The sequence below is a fragment of the Mercenaria mercenaria genome, chromosome 9 (genome assembly GCF_021730395.1).
Source record: "Mercenaria mercenaria strain notata chromosome 9, MADL_Memer_1, whole genome shotgun sequence".
In the NCBI taxonomy this organism is placed as follows: Eukaryota; Metazoa; Mollusca; class Bivalvia; order Venerida; family Veneridae; genus Mercenaria; species Mercenaria mercenaria.
Window position 1 is genome coordinate 39,199,030 of NC_069369.1, and position 13,704 is coordinate 39,212,733.

At 36.1% G+C, this 13,704-nt stretch overlaps 1 protein-coding gene across 5 annotated transcripts in view; it reads right to left on the reverse strand.

Annotated features, from left to right (window-relative positions):
* The window catches only part of LOC123546932 (SH3 domain-binding protein 2-like), a 110,052-nt gene that overhangs the window by 93,973 nt on the left and 2,375 nt on the right, over positions 1 to 13,704 (reverse strand). For 2 of the 5 annotated variants that reach the window (XM_053551268.1, XM_053551266.1), the window contains exon 1: positions 8,561 to 8,620. In XM_053551268.1, the coding sequence (XP_053407243.1) occupies positions 8,561 to 8,605 (45 nt within the window). In that variant the 5' untranslated portion in view covers positions 8,606 to 8,620. Of the gene's footprint in view, positions 1 to 5,566; positions 5,589 to 8,560; positions 8,621 to 9,225; positions 9,487 to 10,443; positions 10,523 to 11,256; positions 11,326 to 13,704 lie in introns of those variants that run through there. The other 3 variants (XM_053551270.1, XM_053551269.1, XM_053551272.1) reach the window with 3 other exon arrangements.

Consider the following 13,704-nt stretch of genomic DNA (forward strand, 5'->3'; position numbering starts at 1 on the left):
AGAGTTTATTAAACTTTATTTTGCTTATAGTCCTATAAGTAGTAAGACAAGAGGACAATGATGGCCCTATATCGCTCACCTGTTATCATTGCACTTGAGGACAAAAAGGTCCTCAGAAAAAATATCTAAGTCCAAAGGACAGGAACACCAAAGGGAAGAAATTAAACCAAAAAGAAAAAAAATTCTTACAAGGTACAGATATGTCAAAATACACCTATAAATTGGAGGTACCATCCATGTTGTATCACAGAAAAGTGGTCTCGGTTTTTCCCTACGGCCAATAATAAAAAAGTTACTAAAAACAAGCTATTTATAGTAACGTAAAAGGGAATTAAAAAAAAATGATTGTAAGTTAACAAAAGAAGGATCTGCCAAATAAATCTGTTGACATAAATGAAACTTCAGATCAGTATCTTCACTAGTTACAGCGATATACCCATTTTAATTTGAAATAAAGGGAGGTAATTTGACATAAAATCAGTCCATAGTTATCTACCCTCATTGGCTCAGTCCAACTAATGACAATAATGAAATTTCAAATAAGTCCTATAAGTACTTACTGATATCAATCCATTTTGATTACAATCAGGGGAGGTAATCAGATATAAAATAACTGGAACCTACGGATGAATCTGAATAGTCATGGAATCAAAGATTGTTGTTGTTGAAGATATTTTGGAAGTTTGTATCAAATAAAACCATAAATGAAGTCTCTATATGTCTGCAAAAGCCAAAATAGCCAATTTTGGACCTTTAAGGGGCCATAACTCTGGAACCCATGAAGGAATCTGGCCAGTTCAAGAAAGGAACCAAGATCCTGTGGTGATACAAGTTTTGTGCAAGTTTGGTTAAAATCAAATCATAAATGAAGCTGCTATTGTGCAGACAAGGTCAAATAGCTAATTTTGGCCCTTTCAGGGGCCATAACTCTGGAACCCATAATGGAATCTGGCCAGTTCAAGAATGGAACCAAGATCATATGGTGATACAAGTTGTGTGCAAGTTTGGTTAAAATAAAATCATAAATGAAGCTGCTATTGTGCAGACAATGTCAAAATAGCTAACTCTGGCCCTTTCAGGGGACATAACTCTGGAACCCATAATGGAATCTGACCAGTTCAAGAAAGGAACCAAGATGTTATGGTGATACAAGTTGTGCGCCAGTTTGGTAAAAATCAAATTATAAATAAAGCTGCTATTGTGCAGACAAGGTTAAAATAGCTAATTTGGCCCTTTCAGGGGCCATAACTCTGGAACCTGTAATGGGATCTGGCCAGTTCTAGAAAGGGACAGAGCTCTTATGGTAATACAAGTTGTGTGCAATTTTGGTTAAAATAAAATCATAAATGAAACCCCTATCGTGCAGACAAGAAATTGTTGACGCACGGACGCACGAGACGTACGGATGAACGGACGGACTGACAACGGATGACAGACGAAGGGTGATTACAAAAGCTCATCTTGTCACTATGTGACAGGTGAGCTAAAACAAGAGGACCATGATGGTCCTGAATCGCTCACCTCTTCCCACATGATCCAGTTTTGAGTATGACGTCGTTTTTTCTATTATTTGACATAGTGACCTAGTTTTTGAGCTCATGTGACCCAGTTTTGAACTTGACCTAGATATTATCAAGATAAAAATTCTAACCAATTTTCATGAAGATCCATTGAAAAATATGGTCTCTAGAGAGGTCACAAGGTTTTTCTATTATTTGACCTATTGACCTAGTTTTTTAAGGCACATGACCCAGTTTCGAACTTGACCTAGATATCATCAAGGTGAACATTCTGACCAATTTTCATGAAGATCCATTCAAGGGTATGGCCTCTAGAGAGGTCACAAGGTTTTTCTATTTCAAGACCTACTGACCTAGTTTTTGATCACAGTTGACCCAGTTTCAAACTTGACCTAGATATCATCAAGATAAACATTCAGACCAACTTTCATACAGATCCCATGAAAAATATGGCCTCTAGAGAGGTCACAACGTTTTTTCATTATTTGACCTACTGACCTACTTTTTGATGGCACGTGACCCACTTTCGAACTTGACCTAAATATCATCAAGATGAACATTCTGGCCAATTTTTATGGAGATCCATTCACAAGTATGGCCTCTAGAGAGGTCACAAGGTTTTTCTATTTTTAGACCTACTGACCTAGTTTTTGACCGCACATGACCCTGTTTCGAACTTGACCTAGATATCATCAAGATGAACATTCAAACCAACTTTCATGAAGATCCATTGAAAAATATGGCCTTTAGAGAGGTCACAAGGTTTTTCTATTATTTGACCTACTGACCTAGTTTTTGACGGCACGTGACCCACTTTCGAACTTGACCTAGATATCATCAAGATGAACATTCAGACCAACTTTCATACAGATCCCATGGAAAATATGGCCTCTAGAGAGGTCACAAGGTTTTTCTATTATTTGACCTACTGACCTAGCTTTTGATGGCACGTGACCCACTTTCGAACTTGATTTAGATATCATCAAGGTGAACATTCTGACCATTTTTCATGAAGATTTCATGAAATATATGGCCTCTAGAGAGGTCACAAGGTTTTTCTATTTTTAGACCTACTGACCTAGCTTTTGACCGAACGTGACCCAGTTTCGAACTTGACCTAGATATCATCAAGATGAACATTCAGACCAACTTTCATACAGATCCCATGAAAAATATGGCCTTTAGAGAGGTCACAAGGTTTTTTCTATTATTTGACCTACTGACCTAGTTTTTGATGGCACGTGACCCAGTTTCGAACTTGACCTAGATATCATCAAGGTGAACGTTCTGATTAATTTTCATGAAGATCTTGTGAAATATATGGCCTCTAGAAAGGTCACAAGGTTTTTCTATTTTTAGACCTACTGACCTAGTTTTTGAAGGCACGTGACCCACTTTGAACCTGACCTAGATATCATCAAGGTGAACATTCTGACCCATTTTCATGAAGATCTCTTGAAATATATGGCCTCTAGAGAGGTCACAAGGTTTTTCTATTTTTAGACCTACTGACCTAGTTTTTGACCGCATGTGACCCAGTTTCGAACTTGACCTAGATATCATCAAGATGAACATTCAGACCAACTTTCATAAAGATCCCATGAAAAATATGGCCTCTAGAGAGGTCACAAGGTTTTTCTATTATTTGACCTACTGACCTAGTTTTTGAAGGCACGTTACCCAGTTTCGAACTTGATCTAGATATCATCAAGGTGAACGTTCTGACCAATTTTCATGAAGCTCTTGTGAAATATATGGCCTCTAGAGAGGTCACAAGGTTTTTCTATTTTTAGACCTACTGACCTAGTTTTTGACGGCACGTGACCCAGTTTCGAACTTGACCTAGATATCATCAAGGTGAACATTCTGACCAACTTTCATAAAGATCCCATGAAAAATGTGACCTCTAGAGTGGTCACAAGCAAAAGTTTACGGACGCACGGAGGCACGCACGCACGGACGGACGGACGGACGACGGACGACGGACGCCGCGCAATCACAAAAGCTCACCTTGTCACTTTGCGACAGGTGAGCTAAAAACTGGAGACTTTAGATGCGATTCAGTACCCTTAAAATGCACCAGAACTCGCCATTTATGATCCTGTTTTAAAACAATTTCAGGGGGAGGTCCCTCTTACCCCCCTTACACGAGGGCGATGCCCCCTCCCGTACCTCCCCCCCCTCCCCCCTCACAGCCCCAATATCAAACACCTTCCGATGCCCCTGATGATTTGGGTGATGATGCAGAACAACTTTCCTACATTTTAATCAATACATTTGGTAATAACAGAAACAGAATACGTCAAAGTTAACCTGAAATTCTGAGTAAAAAGGGGGCATATAATAGCCTGGTGCCAGAGTTATGGACCCTAGATATCGTATGATTTGGGTGATGATGCAGAACAACTGTTTTATGTTTAAATCAATACATTTGGAAATAACAGAAACAGAAGGAGCATGTGTCAAAATTTAACCTGAAAATCTAAGTAAAAAGGGGGCATAATTCATGAAATACTGATGTCAAAGTTATGCACCTTTATGATATGGGAGATGATGACGAACAACTATCTTAGGATTGAAATCAAATACATCTCTGGTAATTACAGAGATACAGCTTATATGCCTTTAAATTTTAACCTAAAATTCTAAAATTCTAAGTAAAAACAGGGAGTTATTCATGAAATGTACTTGGTGTGAGAGTTATGGTCCAATTGTGACAATTATGATGTGAATGATGATGAGGAATAACTACTTTATCAAGTAATAAAAGATAAAGTGAAGTGTATCAAAACTTTAACCAAACTGTGGATGCCGACACTGCATGAGGCCAATTTCTACACCAGGACAAACTGGATAGCTATATATAATATAGTTTGTATAGTCAAACGTAGAATTAGGGAATAGATTTATAGATTTATACTAATGTTTTTATCATTTCATACTTCAAGTTCAAAAAACACTATTCTTTATATTTAGCGTAAACAGTTGGTTGACATACAGTACTGTAAAATGATTTTATTTTGTTGACAAAAAATCCCACGGTATTTGCCATAAAGGCAATGTCCTGGGGGGCCTGAATTCATGCTGCTAAAGTAAACAGGAGTTTTCTCTGCTCATTGGATTGACACAAAACCTCAAAATCCATGAATATTAATTCCCCATAAATACTACGATTTCACTGTATCCGTGTATTATATCAGTATTCATCAGTTGATTTATCAATTAAGAAATTCCAATCGAGGGTGGCAGGAGGAATTCAGGATATAAGATCAAAAGGCCACTACCACTATGTCATGTACCAACATTTCTTATCCAATGTTTTTCAATCAGTCCATAATCTTACATGTTTTTTTTTTCCTTTACTCATCATATATTCTATTCTTAGTACATACTTGTATTTTAATTTCCTTGTTAACAATATATAAATCATTATTTCTCAAAGGATGTCATCGTTGCTCTTCAAAATCTGTACTGACCAATTATGTTTGACACATTTTTGTTTATCATGCCCTTTTTTCAATAGCTTGTCAGTCAGTTAAACTTTTAAACCAAAGTTCCCAGATTTAATATACCAGTAAATTGCTTTTCTTTCCCTGAAAGATATGGTATCTCAAAAACATGAATTACACTGGTGGGCAAACAATTTCATAAACAAAATCATCACAGGAAATTCATTGTAGTTAAGACTACTATTTCAGCCGTAAATGACTTAATTTTTGTCTGTAAGACAAGGGAAGTAACACAGTCAGTCTTGTTTCAAACTCCCGAAATTCTGTAACCCAGATGGGTATCTACCTCCAATAAAAGTATTCAACATCACCTTGAAGGTTTCGTACCAACAGCAGCAGAGGGCAAGTGGCTCAAAATGAGCAACCATCCAGTATATCATTACAAACTAAATGTGGAAAAAGTTGAAAATACTTCAAAATTGTAACTGTTTACAATACTGATAAAAGCAAACAAATGGGCAGAGAAACTTGTTGAATTGCCTCAGATGTTGTTTCTACCAAAATTATTTTTAATACAATGTTCATGCACAGACTTACCAGTTTCAAGTGGTCATCAAAAGGACTGACTGAAAGTGGCACCTATAGACAAGTGACAACTCTATCCAGCTTTTAAATGTTGGACATCCACGATAGTAAAAACCTTTACCATAGATATGCTTATTACGAACACGAGCTGTATTGTTTATGATACTGTACAAGTCCCTGTATTATGTTACGCATAAAAACTTCGCTAAAAAGCTAAAACCTTGTTATCTTATATTACAATATTCACATGCAACTGACTGAAATAGTTTCACTTTCCAATATACTGTGAAATCATTTAATTTCGTGGGCACGAAATTTCGTGGTTTTGGTCAAAACGGCAATTTCGTGGGGATATAAATTCGTGGATTTCAACTTTTGAACATAAAATTAATGGGAATTTTACTTGTTCGTTGGGATTAATTTTCGTGGATTAACTCAGCCACGAAATCCACGAAAATTAGTCCCCCAAATATAATAATGATTTCATAGTATATAATTGTTTCCTCCTCTCTTTCTTCAGGAACGGATACTGTCTAGTAAATGATAATAACAACTTTCAGTTTTAATTTTAATGGCCATAATATTATTATTCCTTCTCTTGAGAAGGAATATTACCATTTAATAAGTCACACTTGACTGAGCTACTGATACCGAAAGCTGTTGTCATTACAAGCCGGCCAATAAGGCCAATAAAACGCCGTGACCTTAGAAATAACCTCTGACGTTAAACTATTCTTTCTCAATTGGGGGGAATCCATGGGTTACACAATACTAAACCCGAGGATGATTAATTGATTCTTTTATTTCCTCCTGAACATAACATATGTACATTCACCAGATAGACATATATCAGCAAATTTAAATGTAAACAACCAAATATTATCGTTACCTTCAAATGCATGGTTAATATATGAAAACAAACCCCATTGCGGCCCTCTAATTATTTGTAACAAATTCCAGGCCAGATGGGATATCTTTGGAACAGATGAAAAAAAACCAGGTCACTTTAATATATAACAAGAGCTGTCTCCATAGGATGACACATGCCCCCGATAGCACTTTAAATGAATATTTATGGCCGATGTTCGAGTTTAGGACCTTTGACCTACGGAGCTGGGTCTTGCGCGCGACACGTCGTCTTACTGTGTCACACATTTATGCGTAGTTATTTTAAAATCCATGCATGAATGACAAAGATGTGGACCGAACACGCCCATCAATGCACTATCATGAAAAAAGACCTTTAACATCTAAGTGTGACCTTGACCTTTGAGCTACGGACCTGGGTCTTGCGCATGACACGTCGTCTTACTGTGGTACACATTCATGCCAAGTTATTTGAAAATCCATCCATCGATGACAAAGATATGGACCGGACACACCCATCAATGCACTATCCCTTAATGTCTAAGTGTGACCTTGAGCTTTGAGATACAGACCTGGGTCTTGCGCGTGACACGTCGTCTTACTGTGGTACACATTCATGCCAAGTTATTTGAAAATCCATCCATTGATGACAAAGATATGGACCGGACACGCCCATCAATGCACTATCCCTTAATGTCTAAGTTTGACCTTGACCTTTGAGGTACGGACCTGGGTCTTGCGCGCGACACGTTGTCTTACTGTGGTACACATTCATGCCAAGTTATTTGAAAATCCATCCATCGATGACAAAGATATGGACCGGAAACGCCCATCAATGCAATAACCTTTAATGTCTAAGTGTGACCTTGACCTTTGAGCTACGGACCTGGGTCTTGCGCGCGACATGTCGTCTTACTGTGGTACACATTCATGCCAAGTTATTTGAAAATCCATCCATCGATGACAAAGATATGGACCGGACACGAAAAATGCGGACAGACCGACAGACAGACGGTTCAAAAACTATATGCCTCCCTTCAGGGGGCATAAAACTCTAAGCTCATAATGTTAACTATCATCTAGCCCTCTGCTATCAAAGAGACTACTTGGGCTTATCAGGTTACAGCTTAAGGAGAATCATGAATGAATATACTACAGTCAATGTCCTATTGCCATATTTACTATACTGAAAGAGGTAACAGATTTAATTTGTTGTTGGATTCAACAATTTATGTTAAATAACTAGCGTAAATACTTACCTGATATTTTTTGGCAGTATAAAACGGACATTGCAACCAAAATTTTACAAAATGGTCATTTTATATATTTATATAGATGTGCCCTAGAAGGAACTTTTGGTATGCTTTAACTTGTAATATTATTATACTGATAAACTTGTTTTGGAAAATGTTAATATCCCCTTTTCTTCTAGTAGAAACAGCTAGTTGAAACAACAGAACCACTGGAAAGAAACATAAAAATCAAAACAGACTACCCTCTTTTGTATAAAAAAAAAATCCCACTATCTTTGGCTCTCTTTACAAACTGTGGGAAGTGACACAGCCCTAATCTACAATAGTACAAGTATCTATGGTATTTGATAAATAGCCGTTAAAATCTTGTGAAACTGACCATGCAGATACCACATATACCCTGCAGCTATTCCACTGGTCCATTACCAGTGTTTGTTTTTACTTGTAGTGTTGGTTTAACATTATTTTCAAATAGTATTTCAGTAGAAAACAGTGACAAACAAGAGCTATCTATTAGTGACAAATGCCCCCCAAAGCAACCCTTGTGTTAATGTTTGAGTTAGGGTTAGGCTTTGTGACACTGTCCTTGACCTGAGAGACCTGGGTCATAAGCACGACACACCTCAATATGTTTAATATTTGTGTCAAATTATTTTCAAATCCATCTACGAATGTTGAAGTTGCAGCCTGGACAAGAATTTACATGGACGCACACAAACATGGACAGACGGACAGTGCGATTTTAACATGTCCACCTCTGGGGGGGTGGGTGGTGGGGGGGGGTCATAAAAGCTACCAGGCTTAAACTTCAATAAAACAAAATTAGGAAAATACTTCCATATTCTAAATAAAATAATGGAGAAGTTTTAGTGTGTCTTAATCTTACCAAAAAATTATCAGGTTTGAATCCCTCTACCATACTCTCTAACATCTCTAAATTCTACAATAAAACACTGGTTGCATAAGATCAAGAGGGGATGGGAAAAGTGCTCCAGTTATCTAGATCTTAGAGTGATCCATGATAGAAAATATAAGGAAAATGACTGAGGACCACAGACTGTATTTGTAGAGTCAGCCTTGGCGCTGAGCCACCCAATCCTTGAACGAGCAATGTTTCTTTGTTATTTGTAAAATGAAAGCTTGTTTTAATAAATGCAATAAATTAATACAATTTCATAGCTTGGTTTATTAAATGCAATAAATTAATACAATTTCATAGCTTGATTTATTAAATGCAATAATGAAATGCAATTTCATATATAAAATGAAAGCACCTAGAACCATTTCAAGCTTTCTTACTTTTGCCAGCCCAATAAACACCAAATTATGCAATTTCTGCTTGAATAATTCAAGACCTTCCTTCCAAATCAGTTCAATTACCTTAAACTTGACACCAAAGTAAACAAATTAAATTCATATCATACGACATAATCTTAAGCTGTAAACTGGTATCTATTCACTACATAATAACAAATAAAAAGCTACATTAGGTCCGCATAAAACTAGCCGAGGTATGAAATCGACTTAAATCTTTTGAAAATTGTTTCCTACCTGCACAAATTTCTTTATCAATACTGCACATCAAAATCAGTGTCAAAATTCTTTATCTGCAAATATCCAGAAAAAATAAATCCCAAACAATTTGTCAAAATTCACTAGAAAATACATAAATATTTAATATATATATACATAAGTATTTCAACAGGAAATATAGTTGAAATCTGCAGGTCTATTTCATTGTCTCATATGCACATACTTCAAAATGTGTAAAGTCCTGTTTATGTTAGGAAACTACTACAACACAGTAACTGAGACACTTAAGTTACACTATTGTACAAAACTTATCACATGTAAAATCTTCAACCGAGACAAGGAAGTAATAGAGTTTCAATTGGCACATTAAATAAACACTTAGATCCCTCCTACCAAATACTTAACATGGATCAATAGTATCAACATACACACGGTACTTCTTCTCACATTTTGCTTTAATTTAACTAGCTGCTATCAATTTTGTTGTGGGGATTAACTTTACACCTGTTACACTGACAAAACTATAGGTCATATGGCTACTTTCCAGCTTTTGATGGTGAAAGAAGACCCCCAGGTGCCCCATTTGTACATTATTTCATCACAGGCTGGCACATGGGTAGAACCACTGACCTGGATGGCTTCCTCATACGAACAATTCAAGAAATTTCAGTTTTTGCCAAAATGGCTATGCCATGGGGGTATATAATCACATAAAAGTAAATGGCAATTTTATTACATCACAGGAATACCATTTTGTGGATTGACTTTGCCACGACATCCATAATAATTAGTCCCCAATGAAAATTGTCATAAACATGCTTTTTTTCTGTGGAATCATAAATATTCATTGGTGACTAGTCCATGATAAGAAGTGGTTTAAAAAAAAATCTATTTTAGCTCTAGTGGCCCCTTATATTGCAACCATGTGAACAAACAATTCGGAGAAGTCCATACAATTTTGCTGTGGATCAAGTTTGGTGAAGATCCATCCAAAAGTGCATTAGAAGTTGTCAGAAGGTTTTTCTAATTTCAGCTCTGGCAGCCCCTATAACCATCTGAACAAACATGAGAGAGGTCTGTGCAAGGTTACAACAACACAACTTTGATGAAGATCCGCCAAACAGTTTGTAAGAAGAAATTATTTGAAAGATTTGCTATTTTAGCTCTGGCAGCCCCTGAAGGGAGTCAAGCAGAATCAATGAAACTGAGAAAGATCCACATAAGGGTACTACATACCAATGTTGGTGAATATCCATCTAGTGGTTCCTGATAATCAGCTGCTTAAAGATTTTTCCACAGTTAGCTCTGGCAACCCCTAAAAGAAGCAAAACAGAAACATTTGAACTGACTTGCACTAATTGGGGAGAAGATTATACAAGGATGTTACATACCAAGTTAAGTGAAGATCCATTAAGTCGTTCATGACAAGAAGTCATTTAAAGCTTTTTTTATTAGTTCTCGCAGTCCCTAAAAGGGGTAAAATGGTCTCGAGAGATGCTTATGAAAGGACGCTACAGACCAAATTCAGTAAAGATCTATCACGCTATTCATAAGAAGCTGTTTTAAGCGTTTCCTATTTTTAAGCTCTGGCAGACAGTAAAAGAAGCCATACAAAATCAATTTTATAAAATTAATAAAGAATATATGTAAGGATGCCACAGATCAAGTTTGATGAAGATCTATCCATTGGTTCAAGTGTAGAATGCATTTTAAGGTGTTTTTTTTTTATATATTTTAAGCTCTGCTGGCTTTTTAAAAGGGGTTAAGTGGAATCAGCTGAACAAAATTGAGACGGGACTTTACCAGGATGTTACAGACAACATTTGGTGTTACTAAGGCAAGTAGTTTAGAAAATGTCTTTAAGATAAAATGCTGGCAACAGACAATGGATGTTGATTGCCAGACCATCTGCATATACTAATAGCTCACCCTTAACCTTCGATTCCTTGATTCTGGTGAGCTAAAAATCTTACTTAAATTCATTCATCCTACCAAAATCACTTATACCAATTTACATGTAAAGGGGGACAAATTTCAAAACCAGCTTACTTTCTTTTTGCAACAGTTTCTGTTCTTTTCATGGTTTCAGCCCATAAATCAATCAATTATCCTGGCTCCCTTAAAATACAAACCGTTTTAAGATATTATTATGCGCTAAAGTCTTGTTCTACCCAACAATCAAAACAATTATATTAACAGGGCAAATTTGAAGATGTGCACTATCAAAACATTATAAACTGGTACTGTTTAGGTTGATATGTTAATTATGTCAGCTAAATTCCTTTTATTCTGTTTCCACTTTAGACTGTTTTTCTACCTCTTTTAAACGAAACAGAAAATAATATTACTTAAAGTATAATATAATATACATCATGATATTGTGCACTTATCACAGATAGGAAACTGATAGTACCCATATCCTGGTAAATATATACGACCACATACAGTAGCATTATGGTATTTAATCAGCAACTTCATTAGTTAATATACCAACCTAGTGCTACAAGGGTATGCTCAAAGGTAAATTACCCCTTTATATTTCCCCTGAACACTGAGCCAGCAGTGTGAAGTATACATTGTTACGATTTTAGGACTATAATTTTATACTTTTCATTTATTGCAGCATATCAAAAAATCATTTTATATCATACATTTTAATATGACTAGCAAAGTTTAAATCATCACATTCAACGATATTACATGTATGCTGACGTCAGGTCAACATGATATTTAGAGTCATGTATGCATCTAGAAATAGCGCTTTTAAATTTGAACAAATACTTTCCTTTACAGCATGTTTGAAGCAAAATGTAACATTGCACAACTGTGTTGATTAATTTACACACATACTGAGTTGGTTATTCACTTTGCAGAATAACTCGCCATCATTTTCGCACAAATTGAAATCTTCTGCAAGACGTATTTCCATTTCCAGTCTTGACGTGTGTAAACAAAGAAGCATGACGACCTACCATTTGGCGCCATGCCTGCTAGGAGAAACAGTTCATTCATATTTGATCAAAATTTTACAATGAAAGACATATTAGAATCAAAATAATTTATAGTAAAACCATGTTTGAACACTATTTTACCTTGTTCAAATTATTTTTCCTCGGGCTGCACCCTCATGAGATTTTTATGCCCAAAGTATAACCCCCCATCGTGTATAAATAGTGTTAATACATGGTTTTCTATAAATTATATTTCCTAATGACATAACATAGTATCATTTCACAACAATCATTAATACCTCCGTAAAAAAGTGGTTATGGTTGCCAAGTTCAAATCACTTACCCTTCACCGCTGTAGGTGCAAACCTCGCTTGGAGTGTGGAACTGTTCCATGTAAGTCATCCAGTTGGCTTATCGAAGGTCAGTGATTCTACTCAGGTGCACTTGTGGGGTCTTCCTCCACCATAAATATAACAAGAGCACCGCCTTGCGGGTGCTGACGCTCATCTGATTTTTTTTGTATAATAGAAATATTGTCCTACCCATGATTTTCTAAGTCTAAAAAGGGCCATCATTCTTGCAAAAAGCAGGATAGAGTTATGTTTCTTGATTTTCAGTGTCCACTTATGATAGTGGAAAGTTTTAAAGCAATAGCTTTGATAGTTTATGAGAAAAGTTGACTTAAACATAATATTCAACCAAGAAAATGATTTTTCTAAGTCCAAAAGGGGCAATAATTATTGCAAAAAGCAGGATGGAGTTATGTTGCTTGCTGTACAGGGTCAGCTTATGATGGTGAACAAGAGTTGCAAGTTTTAAAGCAATAGCTTTGATAGTTTAAGAGAAAAAGTTGACCTAAACATAAAACTTAACCAAGAAATCTGATATTTTCTAAGTCCAAAAGGGGCCATAAATCTTGCAAAAAGCAGGATGGAGTTATGTTTCTTGTTGTACAGGGTCAGCTTATGATGGTGAACAAGTGTTGCAAGTTTTAAAGCAATAGCTTTGATAGTTTAGGATAAACGCTGACCTAAACATAAAACTTAACCAAGAAAACTGATTTTCTAAGTCCAAAAGTGACAATAATTCTTGCAAAAAACAAGATGGAGTTATGTTTCTTAATGTACAGGGTCTGCTTATAATGGTGAACAAGTATTCCAAGTTTCAAAGCAATAGCTTTGATAGTTTAAGAGAAAAAGTTGACCTAAACATAAAACTTAACCAAGAAATCTGATATTTTCTAAGTACAAAAGGGGCCATAAATCTTGCAAAAAGCAAGATGGAGTTATGTTTCTTGCTATACAGGGTCAGCTTATGATGGTGAACAAGTATTCCAAGTTTCAAAGCAATAGCTTTGATAGTTTAGAAGAAAAGCTGACCTAAACATAAAACTTAACCAGGCAACGCCGACGCCGACAACCGCTCAAATGATGACAATAACCCATCATTTTTTTTTTCAAAAAATCAGACGAGCTAAAAAGAAAATTTGGAAGCATAGAATGCCACCAAGGAACATACCGGTAATAAGTTTGGCTACGTTTGTTCA